This window comes from Bombus pascuorum, chromosome 11, assembly GCF_905332965.1.
Source record: "Bombus pascuorum chromosome 11, iyBomPasc1.1, whole genome shotgun sequence".
Classification (NCBI taxonomy): domain Eukaryota; kingdom Metazoa; phylum Arthropoda; class Insecta; order Hymenoptera; family Apidae; genus Bombus; species Bombus pascuorum.
In genome coordinates this window covers 8048818-8072846 of record NC_083498.1, presented here as the reverse complement: position 1 = coordinate 8072846, position 24029 = coordinate 8048818, and the positions used below count along the sequence as shown (strand labels likewise).

The following is a 24029-nucleotide window of genomic DNA, read 5'->3' as shown; positions in this document are numbered from 1 at the left end:
ATCGATATTGATGGAAACAATCGGCCATCCATGGTGGATTATTCTTTTAAAAGCAACAATTTGGATCTAATTGATGTTTATGCCTAACCTCGAAAAATATTGTTCAAAGCAACGTCTGCAATATCCCCATTGTGTTTCGGTATTCTTTCTCGAACTGGCGCAGAATGTCTCTTATTACACGTTTCGCTAATAATAATGGTGGTTTACACTTTGCTACCCATGTTTGTACCACACACCCGTAATAAGATGGTCGCCCGTTGCTGATTGCACGAAGGTGTGCGTCGATTACGTGCACAACGGGTGACACCTTTCGAAATTTACGATTTAAAATTCCCGCGACTTCTGCCTGACTGTACAAAATATATAGTTCAAAATATTCCATGAGGGTAATCTAAAATTGAATATAATCAAGCTTTTTTAGGCTTTTCAAATAATTTTCAATATGAAGAAATTTATATTACTTTAGTGACGAAATTCAAAACTTTGGAAATCGGTACTTTTATGACATTTTTCTTAAACAGTCGCAGATCTTAAAAATCCTTTTCGTGAGTAACTTATTTCGTCAAAAATGCGTGTTTTATCTTTATTTTTTAATAACTTTTTATCGATATAATGAATACACGCCATTAATAGTCATTAGCAAAACGATAATCCACGATTCCATAATTAATAGATTTACACACCTCCTCCATAAGGAGTGTTCTGAATTATACTAAAGAAAAATGTGATGTACCGTTTACCTTAAAGTGTGTCACCCGATGTGTAGTGTGTTGTCCGAGTTAGCCCAGACGTAATACGAGATTGACCATATGAGGTGGCCACTTATGATGCCGGATATATACCATGTCCACTAACACCGATCAGAAAGCACTAACACACCATTCTCGCTGCCATCGCTATCACGGCTTATCAAATTTAAGCCTAACGAGAGCGAGAAAACAGGTAGGCCAACGCCTGCTTCTTTTTCTCATCTTCTCCTTTCCCTTATTTGTCTTTGACACTATGGTCGATCTAGTCGAACAACTAATGACCAACGATCAGTGATGTGACAGATCGATTACTTCAATGATGATGTTAACATAATCGATAAAAATGTTTTTATCTTTATTTCAAGATGAATGATGTGAATTTTTGATGTATTGTTACATTAGTAGCTCCTGATTCCTGTTAGTATTTGTAAAATTCTTATTTTTGTTTTCATTTTAATATATTTATATTATCTAAAATCGACGATTGTATCGATAGTGAAATTTAAATTGACAATTAAAAAGGAATGAGAACTACTGAAACAGTTTTACCCCATGAGGCGTAATATGGAAGAAATCCGCAAATCGTATTACAGGTCTAGTCGATAATGTAGATTACACATCACCATAGTGTGGTAAGCTCTTGTAAATATCGACCGCTGAAATAGGAGGACCTGTCTTAAAATTAACTTAATAAATCATTAATTAACATACATTATTTATGTATAATAAATTGTCTGATTATATATAGTGGCCGAGTGTACGCTGTCATATTTTATTTTATTCTTATTATCAATCACATTCAATATCTTTATATTTTCCGTAATAAATTTTAAAACTAATATATATATTTAAATTTTATATTTGAGTGGGACATACCTACATATAATTACAAAGAATTCCATCACTGATTTATGGATTTCTAATCAGTACAATGGCTTCAAAAGATGATATACACGGTTCAAATTTACAAAACTTAAATATGATCATTACTTCCTCCTTTAAAAAAGATGTACAATAAAATGGCTCTTCTCAATCATTCATACTTAAGTTATAAAAGTCGCGCGAATATTCTAACATGGAGGGAGAGATTCGTGCGAAAAAAGTCTATCGTCCTACGTCTTCCTCTTTGTTTTCTTCGTAACTTTCGCGGTTTTTACAGTTTTCATAGCCGACGACGAGTTCTTCTTCTTCGTCGATTTTCCAGCCATGTTCGCGTATTTGTCGATCAGAGAATCGAAGAATTTGTCAGATTGACTCGCTCTGGCCTCGTTACGGCTCTGAATCGCCAACGCCAAATTGTTTGCAACTGCGTTTTCTTCGTTTTCGATCTTCAGCATCTTTTCTAGACGTTCAGCTTCCTCTGCTTCTTTCGCCCACTAGAAATAAAAAATGAACGCCATTAATTTCCTTGATAATATGCAATAATTTTTACAATTAATTTATATATTTTATTGACATATATTTTTAATATATTTTGTTAGAAAATCGACTCATTCGTTTGTGGAATAATTGTTATTTGGAGTTATTTAAAGAATAAAACATTTCTTTTCACAAATTTAATACTTCGTTATATAATAACATAATAAAATGTAAAAGTATTTATTACAGTCTAGAAATTAGATATTTTTATTAGAAAAGAGACAAAAACTAACTAATGATATTTGGACTCGTGTATCTTAAGACCTTTTTCCTTGTTTTCATGAATACTTCATTCTCCCCAAATTCGATCCACATTTTTAAATTAACCAATTATCGTCCAATTGCAATCGATTTTTATCCAACACTGCTACTCTCAGCCAAGTATAATAACCGTCTCAATTTTCAATTCTAATTCTTGACTCTGACTGTAATATTATTCAAACAGTGTAGAGAGTGAATAATGATTTCATCGGAAACATTGAACATTTCTGATGTTGAGTGCGAAGTGTACGCAAAAATCACGGACTTGACCCGTTGAAAAATTTTCGCGTAGAAAATAGAAACGGTCGGTATTCCGCCAGAAGTCGAATCGAGGAACCAGATTCTTTATTATCTTCCACTTTTGATGACCCCTCGTTAAAATTAACTTGTGTTCGCTGACGAGCAGAAACGAAGTCGAAAGGCAACCGGTTCCGATAATCTCGAGGATAGGCGTATGGCTAAGCATCGAAAATAGGGTTACGCGTGTCGTCAAGTGCGCGTAATTAACTTATTTAATAAGTGTACTGGAGCTGCACAGCTTCAAATTTATCGATCTCTTGGTATCTGCTGCTGCTAGTTAATCGAGCTTCTTATTAACTCATTAAATGGATGTTATAATTCCGAGACTGATGATTACACTTCGGCTCTTTTTATGCAAATTTCTATTTCTATAAATAATTCTAATTAAACAAATGAAGTCTATTAAGTGGAAATTAATTTTATCCACTAAATATCATAACAACTATTATACTTTGAATATTTTGTACATTTTTGTATATTATGTATATTTTTACAATTTTATATTTTTCATAAATGCATAAAAATCCGTAGTCTACTGATGATATTAGGACTTGTAAATATTAAGATTTCTTTGCCTGTTCTGATGAGCATTGCATGCTACTGTAATTTGACTCCAACTTTTTGGAACACCTTGCAAATATCAGTCATTCGTAATTCACGATTATTATAGAAGTGTATAAATTAATTAGACAGCTTAAGATTAACTGAAAAAATATTTATGTATTATATGTACATATTCAAGAAATATCTTTACGATCTATCAGTAGAATAAATCAATATATAATGATTCATGGAAGCATTGGACACTTACCATAAAAGCTTCTATGTACCTATACACATAAAACATTTTGAAATTTCATTAACACTATAACGAGACACAACTACCATAATTATATTGGTAAAACTTAAACACAAGCTGAGAATGTGTATAAAACTCATAAGACAGTTACTGCAAACATAAATTTGGCGAAAAATTGATACAGTATGAAAACATAGTTGTCTCAAATATATAATATTAATATAACTGACTGCTTATTAATATACGATAATTCACTGTCCAAATATTTGTGAAATGTACACTTGCAATAAATATCTTTGAACGTCTACATACATTTTCGGATTCCCTTCAAATCTTGCCAATATAGTGATGACAATCGAGTTTCACTGTGGTACTAACGAAATTTCAAAATATTTCCTATAACACACATAGTATACTGTTAAAGATAATTCTTTTAGACAGTGTGGATTATCGACAAAACCAATATACCAATATATAATAGCTTGTCCAGGTCACTCACAATCTGAACCGATTAATCTCTGCGTTTCGACAAATTTATTACAATATTCAACCTAAATTGCATTGTGGAATGATCCGTTTCATGTTCGCACCAAAATACACAAAACTGCCTATATATAATTTGTTGTTTAGTTAAAAGGAACAGAGCCTTATAAATAGAGGGGTTCCTACAATCTTTGAAGCATAACACACGCCTGTCTCATTAAAAGTAGACGCGACTGTTCATGGTTCATGCTTGTTGATGATGTTCCATATTCCCAGTGACCTACTCCATAATTCGGTGCTGAGGAAATTCCGTTATTTATAATTTCTGGCAAGTACATCTGAGGAGCGGCCTAATGTTAGGCGATTACACAACGCTTCGCGAAATTTTAAATGCACTCGCTTATCGAAATGACATTCGACTTGAAATTCGATGAGAGAACACAAATTCATTGTTAGAGAACTGGCCTGGTCCAACTACGAAGGCAGTGACAAATTGACAGATCGATCTGACGCAAGTTATTCCTTTTACTTCTTCTTTATATAGTTTATTCATGAAAAGTGTGGAGTACACAAAATAGACTCGTATACATAGTAAATTTATCAGAAGGTTGTATCAAGTGTGCGAATTATTCGCACAAATATTTCTTTTTACAATCTTTTACTTTCTAGTAAATATATGATATCACGAAACTGCGGCAAACTCCCATCCTTCGGATATTTTTACATCGAAATTTATACGAAGTTTTAGATATTAAAACAGTAAATGGAAATATCGGAACCTTAGAAATAAATAAATACAAATATTCAATATAAATATAAAGTTCTGAGTCTAGAATTTGCTTACGGGCTTATTAAGTAATCCCAATATTTTGATTATTTACAAAGCGGTTAATAAATTTGTGTAAAAAAATTTATTTACTTGTCCAATAAACTCGCACCACCGTTACCCTTTTCATAACGCGTTTTCTGCATCTATGCAAAAATGGCTAATCGTATGTAAGAGGAGACATTCTCGAAGAAAAGGTGAGCAAATAAGTCAATTTTAGATTTCTACGTATTGAACAATCATAAGTACCAATTGCTGCAAACATAATAGAGCACCTCATTTTTCAATGCAGGAAATATTCTACCTATAGACGAGAATTCAATAGATCCACTGTAAAGGACAATTTGGAGAATCATAAATCAATATAAGAACTATCAAATTAACTAAAATATTCTAAATCATGTAATAGTTTATAATCGTAGCCTTTCTGGTTACCACTACATAATACCATTGGTATTACTACAGTTAGGCAGTGATCTAATCGGCAAAATCTTGTTGCTTTTACCTAGATTCGTTCTCGTTGTCTGATCTAATTGTACGTGTGATGATACGAACACTTTGAAACAATTTTTAGATCAAGATAGGAAGATTTATTTCCGACCCGTTGACATCATTGTTATTTTCATGCAAAGATTCGTGCAACTAAACAAATACGTTTGTTATGTAATAATGATTTGAGAAAGTGCAATGGAAGATCAATTTGTCTTTGCTGATGAGATTTCTAGTTTCAAATATTTTCAAAGTCACATTTTTCATATTTCATACGTTTTGTCAATCAATCTCATATTACCAACATTCCATTTTCGTAAATTGTTCGCTTTTATTTTCTCTCTCTCTTATTTGAAAAATTATTATTTATTTACTCGACAAATGTAACGTGGGAATAAATGAGGCTCCTTCGTGATGAACTACTTCTTCTTCTGCATCTCTGTTACAATTTTAAGATGGAGTCTAAAAGGACTGTGATATATTTGTTTAAGTATTCGAGCGAGCTGCATGATTCAAACGTCAAGCGGCGAAGGAACTATTATTATTACTAGTAGGAATTGAAATGCAGCTCGATACATGCCAATGTTAAACCTCGACCACCAGATGCGAAGCTAGCTGTTCATAATGCCTCGTTTGTCCTCACTTCCTTGTGAAGCGCGTTTACATTTGAATGAATTACATTTATGAATAATATGAATAGAACGATGAAGATACACTGTCGACCATAAGGATTACAGTGCCTACTTACTACATTTATTGAAAAACAGATTTTATTTTATTTGGTATCTTATATTATAAAATACCTAAAAAATAAAAGCAATGAAAGACATTCAATTTGTCCCAAATATTAGTAGGTGCCCTGATACTTACCGCCAACAGTGCATATTAATTACGGTATATAATATCAAACAATGGAACAAGGTAAGAAAACGATCTTTCAGCTTAAAAAAATTACAGATGTTAGAAACAAGGAAATCAAATATGAGATATCATCTGGAAGAAAACCAGAGATCCATTCATAAACCATCGCTTGATGATAAAATCCATGTAATTACCATAGCTATTTCCTCTCCTTTTCTTCTCTTTTTTTCAAACATACTCGTGTTATTGAAGCAATAATTAACCATGTCGAAGAAAGGCCAAAGATGCGTCACATCGTGTAAACATCATCGAGGAAAATTGAAACGAAGGTCTGTCATTATCACTGGATAATATTAACGCGTTGTTGAACGAGCAGCAGCAGTCGTAACATCGATGGCTCTAGATCATCGAGAATGTTAGCAGGGTTAATTCTCACAAAATTCCAGAACGATGACTGGTCTCGAAGGAAATTCGTTATGCAACGGTACGCGCTGCCTCGAACCCGATGACTATTTTCAATTATTTCGTGATTCGAGTGATTTCCGGAGCGCCAGGCTCGCGGCCAGATGTATCGTTCGCTCTAGACACTGGGAGACGAGGTAATTCAAGGTTGCGGAAGCGCGACCCTCTGCACTCGTTCGGATGCACGCGTGTGCACGTCAAACGTGGATATTTTGGCACACCTTTCATTCGCAAATAACTCGCTACAATGTATTATCGATCGATTTAGCTATCGCACAAACGAACAGTTCCGTAAAGTCGAGACAAATTTTATTAGAGCAACCATTTACACTCCCATCCATAGGTCACTGGACACTTGTTTATTTTGGGCAAAATGATTGTTAGCACGTAGATACGATCTTCTGAACTGATTTTACCGTCTACCCATAAGTCAGTCAGTCGAATTAAAATATGCACGAGTTTATACTACCATGTAATTTTTATTACGAGATAAAGTTAGCTAAAGTTAGTTTTTACGTCAAATGTTGAAATTACATAACGTCGGAAGTATCGTATTTGTAGACGCTCCAACAGTCGTTTTGCTCAAAGTAAGCAAGTGTCCGATGACTTCTAGATGGTAATGTATATACAGGGTGTCCAATTTTAATCTATAAATGCAAATTATTGATAAATTATCTGCTACATAAAGAAATAGTTCAGACAAAGAAGAAAGCGAATGGTTTCGAGGGGAACACAATCTGCTATAATTAGTTGTTCCACAGATGGACGCGTATACGTAATAGAAGATAACATACGCTTTTTTTTAATTTGTACATCATGTATGTAATTTTTCGTGCATAATCGATGTAGTTTATTATTTCTTACAAAATAGCATTCAAATATTTATGTCGAAAAATCACTAGTTTAGAAGATATTTTAATCTTGGCAAAATACATATATTTTCTTACATAGAAGCGAAGGTTGCGATTTATATTCTTTACGGGTTTTTGTCTTTCTTAAATTGCATGATGGACAAAATGAAATTTTACAAGTTCTTCGAAACTACACACAAGTTGAAAATTAAAAATGATGCTGGCAACGTCCATCTGACGGTATTTTTGAACATGATTGTTTGCAATAAATGATCTCTCATTTATTACGATGATGCTTCAGAAAATGGGAGATTTGCTCGAAAAGTACCAATAAATGCCTGGTAAATTAGATTCAAAATCTAATCAACAAATTCCAATTTTTAAATAAACGATATGAGCTATTAGCTTTCGTGTATCTTTGTGATATTCTTAATATTACTCATACAGACATTCGATTCGTTTATTATTTTAGAAGAAAGGGGAAAGGTTTAATTTGATCGATGAAATAATTCATCAAACTTCGAACTCCTGTTTAATTTGACAACTTAATGGAATGTCAATCTACCTGTAAACTGAAAGAAATTCAGCAGGAAACGATTCTAAGAATCTGTCAAGAACCGTTGTTTACAGATCGATCAGAAGATTACAAAAATAAGATCAAAAAAACCAGAAAGTTATATCACTCTTTCTAAAAAACCTTATACCAGTCTACAATCTACGATAACGATACTATAAAACTCCTAAATATATATAAAATATCGATATAAAATTGCACAATTTCATAGAAAGATCTCGCTAACTATAATCTGGAAAATGATCAAAAAAGAAATTCTTTAAAATTCTTGAAAAGAATTTCTTTTATTAATTGTTGTCTATTAATTGTTGATACGTCTATGGGAAAAAAAAATAAAAAATAAAAAACGTAGAAATTAAACCGTGTTTTGTACTGTGCTCTGTCTCGCATTTCCTATCAGTTTCCTCAGTTTTCACGACGTCATTGCTATTACGCTCATTATGAATGCACGTGCATGCACTTGTTGTTCAGATCGATAGATACCAAGTCCATGATGGACCCTTCAACCGATACGCTTCAAGATTTGAATGTCGCAATCGGGACTTCCGACAAGCGCTCTCGATGCCTGTTTACTGTTTAGGGCTGTCAAGAGAGCATCGATCAGTTAACACGAGTGAAGTACACCTGTTGCAATGAAGAGAACGCGAATTTAATGTTGAATACAAATAGCTTTTCCAGTTGTATATAGTTTTAATAAATTAATTCTTTCGCAATTAATATTAGAGTTAAGAATTAACATTACACATTAATTTCTATTACGTAATTTACAGAAACGTAATAATATAACAATATAAAATAAAATACACTGAATTTTGAAGAAATTATACAATTTCTTTAATGGAATATTTAATTCCATTTGTGGTGGAAACTCAACAGATCTTAACGACGCAAGAAAAATTATAGCACCCCAGAAGAACGAGTATAAAAACGGACTGATTCTTTAAAAAATCTACGATGGAATATCTCCTTGATATCCAATACGAATATGAATATTTTTTTTGACAGTATGATATGCTCTACCTTTAGCACCGTTAACCCCTTCGCATCTGCGCACGAGATGTTTCGCGAATTGATTTTTACCCCAATTTATGGATAAGTTACGTCGTACCTTGCCCCATTAAGAGTCGATATTTCATCCGTTCATTTCCCTTCAATTATTCCGAAGATTTGGAAATCATTTAAATCATAAAATATTTATCGCATTATGGTAAACTCTTCTTTTTTAATTATGAAAATTTTCTCGTTCTAATCTCTGACTTATAAATTAAACATCTGCAAAATATTTACTATCCTAATACTTTTTTACCTGTACAAATCAATATATAATTTCTACACTGCACTTAACCCTTATCCTTCGACCTAGAGTGACTTCTGATTCACAGTTTTTCTCCTAATATAAAAAAGAACAAATTTTTGAGATCTGCGAAAGATGACAATTTAATCCTAACGTAATTAATTTAAGCTATACAAAATACTTTAGCTAAACATCTCTGATTTCTCACAAATCAACATGTAAGTTATTACATGTACATTTACGCAATTTCCTCGCTTTACTTTGGCCATTAATGATTTAAAAAAGAAAAAGAAACACGCAAGATATAACGTATGATTCATAGTATGATTCAGCCGTATATTGCTGAGATATCTCGCCACAGATACGAAAGGGTTGAGCTCTTTGACAAAACATGAAACGCAGCACATCTCGATAAAGTACACCAGTCAAGGTCGTTACATAACGCTCAGCATTAGATTGAACGACATTAGTAATTATTTCATTAGCACACCGGATACATTGCATTGGCCCTCGTCGCTTGTTACTGTTTCAATTGATATTCAGCATCGCGCCCCGTGGATATCATATTTGGCGCTCCTCCTTGGCAAACAAACGATGCACATCTTCTCGATACGTTCTAGAGCGTGCAGAACTAGCAAATAAACCGCTTAAGGTCCTACAACACGACCAATGTGACACCATTGTAATTTCATAACAATGATGCTGTATGATTTGGTAAATTATACACATTCCTGTGCATTGCATCATTAAAAACGTTAATGTACCAAACCATACAGTTTCTTCACCTATACAGAATAACAATAAGATCACGTAGTTCGTCTAGAACAGACCAAAATTAAGTCAATGAAACCACAAACGACAAGATTGCAGTATACTATACATACGCTTTGGGTTTTGCAGGCTCCGCGGTGCTTCTGAAGAATCAATCAATTCGTTTGGTTCCTCTGACAGCGAATCGCGATAAACAAAGTCTTGAAGATTGATCCAAAACCGAAAACGAACGAAACCAACAGCACTTATAAAATCACCCGATTTATAGTCTGCGATTAGATAAACGTCTTTCCGTTCAACTCTAGTTCGGTGCTTGCGAGAGCAAATACACCCGCACAGGTTCACGCAAACATTCGATTCGTCAACGAAAACTTGATTCATTGTCGGAGATTCCATCGGAATATATAGATAAATATTAAATAGTTTAACGAGACTTTTAGCTAAAATCCCTCCACAAGGACGCGAATCGCAAAAAGAACGGAAACGATGATCATCGTGATGGAGCTCTGTTTTGACGATGATAAACTCCTGGTTGAACAATTAGGCAATGGCTTATCGGTAGTCGTTTCAATTTGCACGATTGCCGATGTCCCTTCCTCCTGCTGTGGCCAATTATTCACCGATGGCGGTGAATGAACAGTGACTGCGGGGTCGTAATATGGCGGTTGATAGACATTTTCAGGGTGAGCAGGTTGAACCATTACAGTTGGTATATGTGGGATAGAGTGAATGGATTGAGTCGTGTGTAAAGAAGGAACCGAAATTTCTGATGCTTTGTTTTCGATATTGGGTACAGATGTAGGTGGATACTTTTCGTTTGATGGCATACTATTCTTTGCAGACCAACCAGAGTAGGGATCCATAGAACGCTCTGTGTTAAGCTCCACATGAGGTGGTATTTGGCTCGATGCCAAAAGGACTGAGTTAGGTGGGTTTGAATAATCCGGCTGTTCTGTGTAATGTTTGTCTTGGTTTCTGTGGGGTGGATAGACCTCGTATTCGCCACCGGCACCAATGGATTCCGAGGTTCTTGGCCAAGAACTCAAGGTCGTTATGTCTTGGCTGCTGTAGTCCGTCGTTTCACGTTGTGGATATGTTACCCGTTCGATTGGTGCAACGGTTCTTGGTGGAATATATGGTGCTCTTGTATTTTCGTAATATGACGGATTTGTAGCTTCTCCTCCACTTCCGTACAAGATTGTAGTTGTTCTCCAATATTCCTCTGGGACTGGTTGTTGATATATCATGTTGATGTCGTATGGTGGAACTGTAGCTTTTGGTCTGTTTTCGTAGGGGTCTGCGTCTGTTCTTGGAGTTGTTCTCCAATCTGGAGAATTATGTGGACGATAAACTACTTCTTCGGTTGTACGGAACGGTGGTGGGGTATATTGTGTTGTTGCCATTGGAGATGGTGTTATAGTTGGATGCAATCTTTCGTGATAAGCAGGTAGTGGCGTGGACTGCTCCTCTATACTCTGTCCCTCTATGCTACTCTCTTCATCGTAATCGTATGGTATTTCCGGATAAATTAAATCGTTTGGAATTCTACTCCATTCTGGATCGCTATCGAAACTTACTCCATGCTTCTCGAGAAAAGCACTGACAGCTTTTGGACACTTGAATTCAGAATTTTCACTCAGAAAGATTCTTTTTAATCCCTTTAAATTTGACATGTCTACAAGATTTAGGCATTCTAAACGATTACCAGATAATCTTAGGTCAACAAGGCCGGGTAGATTTTTGAACAAGCCATCCTCAATAGACTCTATGTTATTGTAATTCAAGTCCAAGTACGTCAAGTAATTTAAGTTTTTGAACCAAGATACCTTTATAGTGGTTAAACGGTTGTTGTCGAAGCTTAATTGTTGAAGGTTACTTAGATGTTCAAAGGCTCCCGGTTCAATGTCCATTATACCACAGTAAGAACACCCTAGGACCCAGAGATCCAAACCAAACCTTGAAAAGGTATCCGCAGTTATTCGTTGAATCGGCATGTGAGAAATTCGAATTTTTCCAGTCGATGCGGGAAGATTGTCCAAATCGGACAATTGTCCACCCGTACAGGAATATTCTATCATATCGTCGTTCTTTAACTGCTTGCACGCCCCTTGTACATCACTGACACTAGCACACAATAAAGCGCATAGGAATAGTCCGACGATGCCAACCATTTTTGTTAATTTTGAATAATTGTACAATTGCACTGTTTAAAATATCATACGTTTTAATTAAAGTTTTATATGGATATCATTATTTTGCTCTCATATGTTTGAATAACTTAAAGAATCGCAGTCATCGTGGTAGGGATTTTAGCCGAAAATTCTGCGACGTCTAGCGATCAGCTAGAACCGATCTAATTGTTCTGTAGACTGAATCCTCTCTTGCGTTCCCTCTTTACTTATTTACTAGTATTCCCCCCTCCCAATCGTACTACTAGTCCACCTCCTACTACTGCTTCCAATCGTGAACCAGTACTATGTATTGATAAAAATAGAAAAGCTTGAAAATAACGTACTGCTCACTTGTTCATAGGATCTCTAAAGTGATCTATAGCGGAATTGAAGGGGTGAGGTGCCGCGATTAAATTTACGAGCCATTCGAATGCACACCGTTTACTTTCGACAAATTTGACATCGAGAAAATCACACTTGTTAGGTATGCACAATGGAAGTATGTAAAAAACGCAGTACTTACTTACGTTAAGTGATTATATGTAAGTATAATTTTTACATAGGTTTCAAATGTAATCATATAGAAATATTTAAAGTATTAGAAATCTTTGTTTCATAAGATTATAACTGCAGATTTTTAAAGATACCAAAATAGACAGAATATGCACGATACGCAAAAATATGTGAGATATCTAAATGAGTATTTATTATAATGTCTAATATGTAAAATTAAATTTCTGCTGACGTTTCATTCTTCTGCTTGTGTTCATAAAAGTATAAATCCGCATAACTATTTGTAGTTTAATTATACGAATAAAATTCGTAGGTAACATTTTAAATTCTGCTTGTTTGATACTTACCTTGCGTTTTCTACGTTGCTTCTTCTTGTCATTTTCTTCCGTAAAAGCTTTGTATTCTGGAACTTCGCCCTTCTCTATGAGACCTTGGATAATACTATGTAACCTTGGTTCATCATCACAACTAGTAAATGGGACAGTTTCTAAGATATAATCCATATCTCCTTTACCTATACAAAGTAATTTTATTGTTTTAATAAACTAAATTTACTAGTGTAATTTCCTCGTAAAAATTATAGATTTACTCACTGTCCATGTAAGCCCGCTTCAAATCTTTGATTTCTATTTCAGACCCTTTGTAATTCTTTTCATAATTATTAATATCTTCAACCGAGATTTTTTTGAAGAGCGACTTCCAATAATCTGCCCAATTTCTCATCATAACTTCTTCGCTTTCTTCGTCATATTGTCCAGACTGATCATAAATCTTACGCTTTTCATTGTCACTGAGAATAGAATAAATTCGTCCAAGAACTTTAAATTTTTCTGTAGCTTCCGCTTTGATATCCTCCTCAACACGATCAGGATGTACAAGGAGAGATAACTGATGATATGCTTTTTTCACTAAAAAGAAGTTAAGAATAATTGTTATCTAATATTTAAATGCAATCCTAACTTTCGTTTAAGAAGAAGGTTACACTTAAAAATGTTTTAGTTTGGAATCATAGTTTGAATAAATAGGTTATGTCTACGTACCTTGTTTATCGGTAGCTTTTCTTGAAATTTTTAAAACTTCGTAAAAATCACGAGCTCCGAAATATTGCTCACAAAGATCTAATAAACTTGTCATGATTTTGATTCTTTAACTACTCACTAATAAATATTGTTACACGCTACACCAAGTGACAGAACTACAAGGTTATATGTTTTCGCGCTTATTTTCAGTTGGATACATTCAAACAGTTTCGTGTAGGTCGCGACATCTAGAGTTACTTGTGCATGTTAGATAATATCTATATTATCGACATCCAATCACTTTTTCATCGTAATTGCTACCACTGTTAATACTACAATCATTTAGTCAATGATCATTGATTAATACACAAAATACATGTGACACTAAATGAGTCTTTGTGCTTCATATTTTGAAATACCGAAGAAAATTAAAATGTCTTCTATATCCTCTACAATTTATAACTGCCATCTCATTCTTATAAAAACATAATCGCGGTAGCAACCAATTAGCTCATATTATTTGCTATATAATTCATAATTGTATCATATAATATGGAACAATTAGTAATTATATGTCATTTAAGTAACACAACCTCAAATAAAAAATATTCATCAGTATCGAACAGATACTATATTGTTCAACAGTATTTCCATTAACAAACACCTAGAGGGATGCTGAAAAAGAAATATATCCAATAGCTAGAAGGGCGACTCACTCGATAAAATCCCGAACAAACCGCGAGTGGAATATTTTTCTATTTCGCAACGCTAATTTATTAAATCTATAATTATAAAACAGAAATTTCTCAAAATAAATCGCGAGGAGTGCTTTATAATATTTCCAATACTATTTAATTTGCTATTGACAAAAAAAAAAAGAAAAAAATGAAAAATTCACGGAAGCATACACCGTACTGGGGTGTTTTAATCATTCACGCAACACTACATTAAATAATAATCTATGCACTCACGCTTCAACATACGCAACGCTAATATCGAGATGTAGTGCAGCTACATTCGAAGCTGCTGATGCTTGGCCACCTCTTTGCAACTGTTTTAGCTGCATTAGGTGATCCAGGAACAGGAACAGATTTCCACAATTCCAGTGGAAGAAATTTGGGCATTTCATAGACGCAACACTACTAAAAGAACGCGATGATTCGTCAACGCAACGCTAATCGGAAAAATGACTAAAACAATTCCGACGAAATATATCGCAACGCTAATTCTTAGGAGAAATTTAACGCGAAGTTAATATTCATAGATGACAAAATAAAAAAACTATTTCAACTATACGCGATGATCAGAAATCGCAACGCTACGAAATTAATTCAAAATCAATGTAATTTCTATTCAACTTAAAATAAAACAAAGCGCGTCAAATTCAAATTCTACTCTTTAATAAATTCTGATAATTATTCACGATAGAAAACACTAAGTACAATCGCGCTATTTTACAAATCGCAACACTAAAGCAAACGCGTCTTTCTATCGTAACACTAATCCAAACCGAAGTGAGTACTCTTTCGCAACTCTAATTAGTAACGCGATATTTAGATTCGCAACGCTAATTGACAACGCGAAATTTGGATTCGCAACTCTAGTTCAAACCGTGATTAATCATTCGCAACGCTAATTCAAAAATTAGCCCAACATGGCAATGGACCGACATGTACGTCGGCAGACAAATTACAAAACAATACTACTACAAATACTAAAGGCGAGCACAGTGACAAAGTAGTAACGAGAATGACTTTCCATGCTCTGGATGTCCCAGAGGATGCAGAGCCATTGATAGTTGCCCTCTTGAACGGCAGTTTGCCGGGCCTCTTCGGCTCGTAGCCTCTTCTTTCTTCGGGCGCAATGCCCGCTGAAACTTAAATCTAGGTTCGAGTCTTTCTAATCGCAAAATAAAAATATTCCCAGTACACATGGACGACCAAAGATCATAGCGACCGCTGTTCGTTCGCATGTGTGTGCTCGAGCAATAAACGTTCGTTTCGGAACCTACTGCGTACACGCGACCACGTCCGCGATATTTGAAAAATCAATAGGCAAGGCTCAAGACAAATGGTATGCTCCATTCGTGATGCCAGCTTTACCGTTAATTTTTCAAATCAGATATCCTGAAACAGGTTGAACACGCGAAAACGCACCTACCCGACGAGAGACTGTGCCAACCTGCCCGGCCCTACCTGCTTATAGTTAACATTCATACCAGAGAATATGCTACCTATCCTACCCGGAAACCTATATTTAAAATTTAAAAAATAGCAAAACAAGCACACCAACACATTCACTCCACGGTTCTCACACATAACCCGGGCGCAAAGGCCTACACTAGAGAGACGTCCCGGGACGCCTCTGACGCCCGAGTTTGGTAAACAACATTCACACTCTAATGTTACGTACCATTTTCCTGAAATCGACTGACGAAGGCTAGCGACCATTGCGTACAACGCGATAAAAGTAAATCTCAATTTTAATTACAAATATTCCTAATTCAGAGAATGTCTATTTTTCAAAGAAATTGTGGATGGTACGAAATATGGTACCATTTATTATGATTTAACAATAAAATTAATGACACTAATATCCGTGTTTCCTTGTATTCGATAACGCATCCCTGTTTTTATAGGTTGTCATTGAAATGATATTTGTGTGTATTTATTTTTTATAATTTAAATTTATAGCAAATGGAATAAGTACGAAAACGACGCAATTCCACAGCCTAACCACACACACTATGTGGAAAGTACGTCGTGCACGATACGCTAACGCATCGTCAGTCGCTTAGAAATTATTATAAAATCAATAGTCATCGTACTCATTGCCTTTCTCTCACCCAAGTAGCACCTGGGCACGTGAGTGATGTCCTGGCAATGAACACGGAAAAGATTAAACCTGAAAATCCTAACTAAAAGAGATATTAGTGCATCTAATTTGTATTTAACGGGCTAATCCTTTTTTATTTTTCATTCTTGAATTTTACTTCAATTACTACCACTTATATTCTACTTTATTAATTTAATAAATTACCAAAATATTAATATTGAATTTATTTATAGAAAACAGCACAAATAAGATCAGTATAATATAACGATTTGTTCAAATAATTGTCTCTATGAATTACTGAATAATATAAGAAATTTATTTAATAATTGACACAAAGTTAAATATTAGTGTAAACAACCTCAGGCAATCCCTTCGTCAAAGCACACTTTCGAAAGCGTAAAACCAGTGTTCAAAACTTGTTGCTTTGATTCCAAAACTTGCCTGTCGCGAAATTTCTTCTTGCACATAAAATTCAATGCATTTTTGTACCGCAGAACTGAATTTTACTATCTCTAAATTTATACTCAAATTAGAAAATAAATGGCAAACAATTAAATCCATCGTAATAATGTCATCAGAGAATAGAAGGTGAAATAAAAAATGATTTACTAGCGTTATTATTAAATATGCAATAATTGCAATCTTTAATGCAACGAAGTCGGAGAGCATCCGACTTCATCACTATGAAATATTTAATTAAATCGTTACAACTCTCTGTACATATACATTTTTAATATATTGCAACTTTAAAAGTGATTATAGTGAACATACATGTATATCTTCAATCACAAATATTCAAATTAATTGTTAATACAATATCGTTTTTCTCAGTTAGTAGCATTATTAATATTGTTAATATAAAATTTGTCAGTATCACGTAATTAATATAGGAAAAAACGCGAAGTGCAAGAAGACCTATCCTGAGCTAATAAATAATATATAGAAAATGAAAATGTTACTACTCATGGGTATAATAAATACCCGCGGTCACTGTGCTCGCAAAAAATTCACAGATTACAAAATTACTTACATTCTAGGCTTTTGAAGCACCACTAAGTCCTTTTCAGGAAATAGGAGGAAGAGGAAGGAGTGATGAACCTTTAACGGGATATGAATTATCATATATAAATAATATGAATGAGGAAATCATTTTTTATATGAATAATTTATTTTGTAAACTAGTTGATAATCGAACAAAAATTTTGAGATAATGAAATAGGAAACTCTATACAAACTTTGAACTTTGTTAATAATACAAAAGTTAAATTGATAGTATACTCTAAATACTATAACAATTGGAATTCTGATATTAAAGTTTAAAATCAAATCTTATTGTTTAATTGATAATAATTAAAGCAACGATTCTTACATGCTTAGTTTTGAAGCATCACTGCGTCTTTCCTGAAGTACAGGAAAAAATAGGAGTTATAAGAAAAACTGAAACAAAACATGTGAAATATTATAATTTGTTCTTAAAAATATATCATTCATTGTTTAAGGAGTTTAAGATAATGAAAAGTAAAACTATTCAAACTTAAGACTTTAATAATAATAAAAATTGAAATCTAATTACTATAAAAATTGGAATGGTACAATAACAATTTTTAACCTAAAAATAATGAGAATCATTTCTGAAGCCTGCTAAACATTTTTATTGTATATTTCAATATTATGACTTTTAGATTTTATGTCAATGGAAATTAATAGTAGTTCGATCAAAATACAAATAATAAAATAAATTAGGATACAATATACATAAATACTTACAATCTTGATTTCTAGGAGAGGCTGTATCCTCTTGCGAAACTTGCGACTCTACTACTGAAAGCGAATGTTCAAAAAAAAAAAAAAAAAAAAAAAAAAAAATGAAAAAAAGGACTATTAGCGCGTCACACTGACTCTAATTTCGCGTATAACTGTTGTAATTGAATTTATAACTATTAAGAGCTATCGTGCTCTAGAAAATATAAAAAATATTACGCAGCAAACACTGACTGTACAGACCGCATTGCGCGCGGTCACAAATATCCTTTGAAAAAAAGTTGTATTAGCAGGGAGCTGGAGGGGGGAATGTTTGGTATAGAAATACTGTTGTTTTTTGACCTTTTTTTCTTTCATCTTAATATTTTCAACAAATTATGCAATTATTTATAAACTAATATCATTATATACCGATGTAAGTTGTATAGCAATTCAATAAAAAGGGAAAATAAACCTGTATATACCTTTGTTCTATTATGATAGTTCAATCATTACCAAATCTGCATGAAAAATCAACGAATTGATTTTAATCATCCGTGGCATTCATTTCGTACCATTATAAATTATCGATTATTAATCGTCTGTGGCGTCTATGCTGTGAACCCCTATTCTTTCAATCACGTCACCAGCCAATAATCTGTACAAAAGGAAACCAACAATTTTAAATAAATATATGAAAACCAATAATTTATAATAATTAAACCAATTACAGTGAAACTAAGGGATAGTAGAACCCAAATTCTGCTCAAAGACCGGTAATGTAGCTCTAACCGTCAACTATACGTCAACGATAAAAATACAAAAAAAAGAAATGCAGAGTACTTCTTAATTTTACTAAAATGATGGTCAATGAGTGATTAAATAAAAACGTACTATTTAAATCAAACAGATAGAAGTGTAGAAATGATGATAAAGACGAAATGAAAATGTAGTAATGACGCAGAGATGCGACGAACTCTCGATACACAAATTTCAACAGTAGAATGCCGTCCCGCGTCGCCCTTTTCAAACGAATTACTGGCAGCAAGGACTTCGCAATATTTTACACCAATAGAAACGTTCGATTTGACTTGACAATATTTCGCACCAATAGAAACGCTCGATTTGATTTGACAATATTCTACACCAATAGAAACACTCGATTTAACTTTACAATATATCGAGCCAATAGAAGTGTTTGAGTTTCTTATATACGAGCGCGCGTAAATTTGACCTATTCAAATAGCCAAATTGATGAAATTGAGAGTAGAAAACATATTTAAGATAATATTCGTTAACAATTACGAATAAAATTATATTCCTAACGATAAACTTTTATGTGTTACACGAGTGAAGTTGCTATTATTACATAAAATATGGTATGTATTAATAAAAATACCATTACGTTATATTATTTAATTATTCCTACTATTATTACTAAATATATTTCAGTAATCTAATTATTTTAAAAAATAAAAGAAGTTGAGAAAATTGTTCTATCCTGCTTTATGAATGTCCTTATTAAAAACATATATAATCTGTAAAAATTTTTGATAATTAGCAGTTTAGAATAGTCCTGGAGAATCTATAACGAAACTATCGCAAAAAGAGAAATTTCTTTAATTGAAAATAATTTATTATTTTTCACTTTGTTATTAATTGATGTATAGATTATGCAATTTTTATTTTGTAATATATACTAAGGTTATGTACTGCAAATTCAATGCATGTAATTTCAACAGTTCAAAACAGTACCACCACAAACATCCGTACCTTGACTGTTCTTATGGCAACCTTATTCTACGTTCAATCGGTAATATTACTAATAAGATAGTGATAACGGGGACTACCCCAAACTAACAAATTTACGTTGAGTAATTTTATTTGTTATATGTATCTCAGTGTCAAAATCCGAAATTATTAACAAATCATGTTAAGTTTCAAAGTGTTAAAATATGTAGCAACTTAACCTAATTTGACAATCTCATTGTATTATTTATGAACCTAATTATTAGTTATTATTTGAAATTCTTTGAAATTCATATGGAATGATCCTTTATATTGAAATGTAAGGAAACAAAAAGAATATCAAGTGTTTATTGGTTATGTACGTTTACACAAAATAATACAAATGCTGTTATACTTTTTAGTGATTATCAAATTGTGAAATTGTATTTTCACTTTTGCTAATTGCATTTTTACAACATGAGTGACATGGAACAATCTGAGAATGTGGATAATGAAAAATGTGGCAACTATTATGCATTGTTAGTTGCATTTAAAACTATGAATGAACGTTGTCAACAATTGGAAACAAGATTAGCTACTGTTGAAGAAGAAAATATGTGTTTGAGACTTGAATGTGGAAAGGATGAATCTGCAGCCATTACAAAAACTAATGATAATGAAAAAACTATTGTACAAACCTTGAAGGTTTATATAACATATATAGTAATGCATAGAATGTATGTATTTTACATTTTAATGTCTTATACTTTAATATAGTTTGATCGACAGGAAAAAATAGAGGAGCTCAAGAAACAGAAATCTCAACTTACTCACCAAGTTTTTATGGTAGCAGGAGAAAATCGACAGTTATGGAACAGATTGACTAAATTAATAAGAACCAATAAGTCCTTAGGTAGTCAATTGACAAAAATTTCCGATACCCTTAAGCAACATTCTGCAGCGCAACCATTAGACATTGTATCCTATAGTTTCCGTGATATTTCTAGCCCTGTTAAAGAAGATAATAATCAGCAATGTACATTAACCACAAACAAAGGTATGTATTCAATGTTTATTTTTTAATTGGGTTGTATGTTTAACAAAAATTGTATTATTATATCTTGATCTAGGTGAGACAGAACAAAGTCTAGAAGAGATATCACTTAGACTTATAAATAGTATTATGTTAGAAAAGTCAGATTTAGAACAACAATATGCAGAGGTAAGCAAGAAGATAAGATAAGGTAGGATAATAAAACATTTTTATAACTAATAATTGCTTTTACACAATAATTATTTAATTAGATGGTTGAATTACAAAATGGTACTGAACTAGATTTACGAAATATTGGCTTTACTTATCCTGAGGATTCAGATACAGATTTAGAGTTATTAAAACAGCATGATATTAGACTCTCACAAATGAAAAACACTTTATTAGCGCAGCAGACAAAACTGAAAAGGGCACTGCAAAACTTCAAGAAGAAAAAAGAAGGTATAAATAAAGAATTATTAGTATCCTCGCTTAGTAAATGTTCGGGTTTGTTACTAATTTGTTCATTTCCTAAATATATTATGTGTATCTCGTTTAATTTCAATTCATTTTAATACGGTCGTGTTTAGTATCGTTTAAAAAAAAGAACCTAGATTATTTCATTAAAATATAGTCACATAATTATAAATTTTAAAATATACAAACTATTTTCCATATTTTAATGACTCTGTTCAGTGAAGACACTGTGGATATTTTTGCGTCTACTAAGCAGGATGAAAATGTGTCTATTTATATATTTTAAGGAATTAACCTCAAATATAATTTTATAGGCCTAATGTGTAATAATTGCCGTACAAATGCGAATAAAAAAATGTGTCAAGCAGGTACTCAATTTAATTTCAATGAAAGTATTAAAGAGCATGGTGCAACTCAAACCAGTCTTCAAACTGCAAATCTATCTTTGGAAAAATGTTCGAATATAGCAGATAATGCAGATCAAAACAATAAAATTTGTCCATTATGTGGATCATTTTATGGAAAAGCTGTCACATTCGCAGATTTTCATGAACATGTCCTGAGCCATTTTAATAAAGAAGTATCTGTAGATGGTTTTGAAATTGTTCACTAATAATTGTACAGAATGGGGATTATGGTAAACACAATTGAAGTACCTTTGTTTTTATAGAGAATTTTATATATCTTTGTGGTTTTTTTTTTTAAAGGAGAATGGTAAATGTAAATATGACCAACTTTTGTGGAAAGTCTATTAATCGTAACAGAACTAGAAATGTTTTTCATTATTGAATTTTATAAATTGTTGATTAAGAAAATATTTAATAAAAGCAAACAATTATATATAAAAATAATGAAACTACATAAATAGTAATAAAGAAAGTGACTGTTATCAATATTACATCTATTTTTATGTTGATGAACTATAGAAATATAGGAGAGATTACAAATATTAACACAATATTTATAATTGTAATAACGTCACATTTTGAAATAAAACAAGAATTATCAATAGTTTACTTTGTTTAACTTTATTTAATATAAACAAAAATAGCTTATCAATATAAAATAATTATTCACTTATCCTTAACATCTTCCAAAACTTCAGTTTCTAATTCTTCTTGTTTTGAATCAGCTAATTCTTTCACTGTTGGCTGAAGTAAATTTGGATTGAACCAATCAGGCCTCTTTTTAGGTAATTCTATGATTCTTTGTTTCTATAAAAAGACATAATTGTAAATTATATGTACAATAATAATAAGATGAAATATTTCATCTTAGATATATAACATTATGTAAATACCTTCCAAAAGTCATCTCGTAATTTTTCTTTTTCTCCTTCATATAATACTATGACATCCTGTTCAACAGGTTTCAATCCTAATGAATTTTGTATAGCTTTCTGTATTTCTTTTGTTTCCTTTTTTACTATTTCATAGCAGTATCCTATAAAAATTGGAAAAAACCAAATATATCATAAGCTAGTGTTGCAATAGATCATAGTTCTTTTCAAAATTATATATCTTACCACAAAGTGTACCAGCTTCATAATCGTGACCACATTTTTTACACATTAAGATATTTGTTTTTGGTACATGGGGTTTCCAAATATATTTAGGAACACCAAATCTTCTACAAAGACGTTTTTCTATAGTTCGTCGTTTTTTAGGTGCTGCCCATAAAATTGTTTCATTTAAAATATCCTTTATAGAACGTCCAGGAAAATTAATGGGCTGCACATTAATAGCGTTACATTCGATCGCGTATAAATTACCTAAATCAAAAGCAAATGGTATTTGATAATAATAACAATAATAGATTAGATATGCAAACATATACTATTCTACTGTTTGCATGACATTAATAATTTTCAATAATAATAAACAATTTAAATTCGTAATATTTTGAAGAGGTTAAGGACAATAAAGGATATAAATATCTCACTTCTGAGTTATATATAATTCCTAAATGTAAACATAATATAAGAATATTCTTTTTGTTACCTGATGGAAAGCCACGACGTAATATAGTATCAGCTACTTCATTAAGTGTTTTAAATGCTGCATAAAGCCTACTCAAAATACCGTTCGCCATGTTTAAAGTATATACCTCATAGATCATAAAGATTAACACAGAGTAAAATCAAGATGAACATGTATTGTTAAGATTTATTCTTGAAACACAAAAAGTCACGAAATTTAATAACTTTTTTTTAATTTTCATATATAGTTTCACTTTATTCAAATCTTTAGTGTACCTCAGAAACCTTACAAACACCTTATTCATTATAATCTAAGAACAAAATTATTACGAAATTTAACTGAGATTAATAATATAAAAATTAAAATGAATCGTTACAGAATGTATTCTGATTCAC

General features: G+C 32.5%; 3 protein-coding genes across 5 annotated transcripts; 1 reads left to right on the top strand and 2 right to left on the bottom strand.

Annotated features, from left to right (window-relative positions):
- Positions 1-1592: 1592 nt before the first annotated feature.
- Positions 1593-14065, bottom strand: LOC132912040 (dnaJ homolog subfamily C member 9). 2 transcript variants are annotated; one of them, XM_060969138.1, is made up of 4 exons: positions 13864-14065; positions 13417-13731; positions 13171-13337; positions 1593-2125 (listed from the first exon to the last, which is right to left on the bottom strand). In XM_060969138.1, exons 1-4 carry the CDS (start codon positions 13955-13957, stop codon positions 1862-1864), a joined length of 840 nt encoding a protein of 279 aa, XP_060825121.1. In that variant the 5' UTR covers positions 13958-14065; the 3' UTR covers positions 1593-1861. The 2 variants fall into 2 exon arrangements, 1 of the variants encoding a protein (XP_060825121.1); XR_009659137.1 differs by lacking the exons at positions 13171-13337; positions 13417-13731; positions 13864-14065 and adding an exon at positions 10253-12528 and having other exon boundaries at positions 1923-2125.
- Positions 14066-20163: 6098 nt separating this feature from the next.
- On the top strand, positions 20164-22666 carry LOC132912298 (protein spindle-F). Of its 2 annotated transcripts, none has more exons than XM_060969681.1 (6): positions 20164-20485; positions 20568-20850; positions 20935-21202; positions 21276-21367; positions 21451-21640; positions 21970-22666. In XM_060969681.1, the coding sequence occupies exons 2-6, from the start codon at positions 20623-20625 to the stop codon at positions 22266-22268; spliced, it is 1077 nt and encodes a 358-aa protein (XP_060825664.1). In that variant the 5' UTR covers positions 20164-20485; positions 20568-20622; the 3' UTR covers positions 22269-22666. The 2 variants fall into 2 exon arrangements, with proteins under 2 accessions (XP_060825664.1, XP_060825663.1); XM_060969680.1 differs by having other exon boundaries at positions 20923-21202.
- LOC132912314 (large ribosomal subunit protein bL32m) lies at positions 22665-23804 on the bottom strand. The gene is made up of 4 exons (XM_060969719.1): positions 23656-23804; positions 23181-23426; positions 22956-23098; positions 22665-22869 (listed from the first exon to the last, which is right to left on the bottom strand). Exons 1-4 carry the CDS (start codon positions 23771-23773, stop codon positions 22729-22731), a joined length of 648 nt encoding a protein of 215 aa, XP_060825702.1. The 5' UTR covers positions 23774-23804; the 3' UTR covers positions 22665-22728.
- Positions 23805-24029: the final 225 nt, after the last annotated feature.

Excerpts from the sequence above, each read along its gene's own strand:
- LOC132912314 (XM_060969719.1), bottom strand. The coding sequence starts at position 23,773 with ATGATCTATGAGGTATATACTTTAAACATGGCGAACGGTATTTTGAGT. Across the intron at positions 23,427-23,655 it reads ACGTCGTGGCTTTCCATCAG|GTAATTTATACGCGATCGAA; the intron begins GTAACAAAAAGA and ends CTTTTGATTTAG. Across the intron at positions 22,870-22,955 it reads TACGAGATGACTTTTGGAAG|AAACAAAGAATCATAGAATT; the intron begins GTATTTACATAA and ends GTCTTTTTATAG.
- LOC132912298 (XM_060969680.1), top strand. The coding sequence starts at position 20,623 with ATGAGTGACATGGAACAATCTGAGAATGTGGATAATGAAAAATGTGGC. Across the intron at positions 21,368-21,450 it reads TAGAACAACAATATGCAGAG|ATGGTTGAATTACAAAATGG; the intron begins GTAAGCAAGAAG and ends TTATTTAATTAG. Across the intron at positions 21,641-21,969 it reads CTTCAAGAAGAAAAAAGAAG|GCCTAATGTGTAATAATTGC; the intron begins GTATAAATAAAG and ends ATAATTTTATAG.
- LOC132912040 (XM_060969138.1), bottom strand. The coding sequence starts at position 13,957 with ATGACAAGTTTATTAGATCTTTGTGAGCAATATTTCGGAGCTCGTGAT. Across the intron at positions 13,732-13,863 it reads AAAAGCTACCGATAAACAAG|TGAAAAAAGCATATCATCAG; the intron begins GTACGTAGACAT and ends ACTTCTTTTTAG. Across the intron at positions 2,126-13,170 it reads AGCAACGTAGAAAACGCAAG|TGGGCGAAAGAAGCAGAGGA; the intron begins GTAAGTATCAAA and ends TTTTATTTCTAG.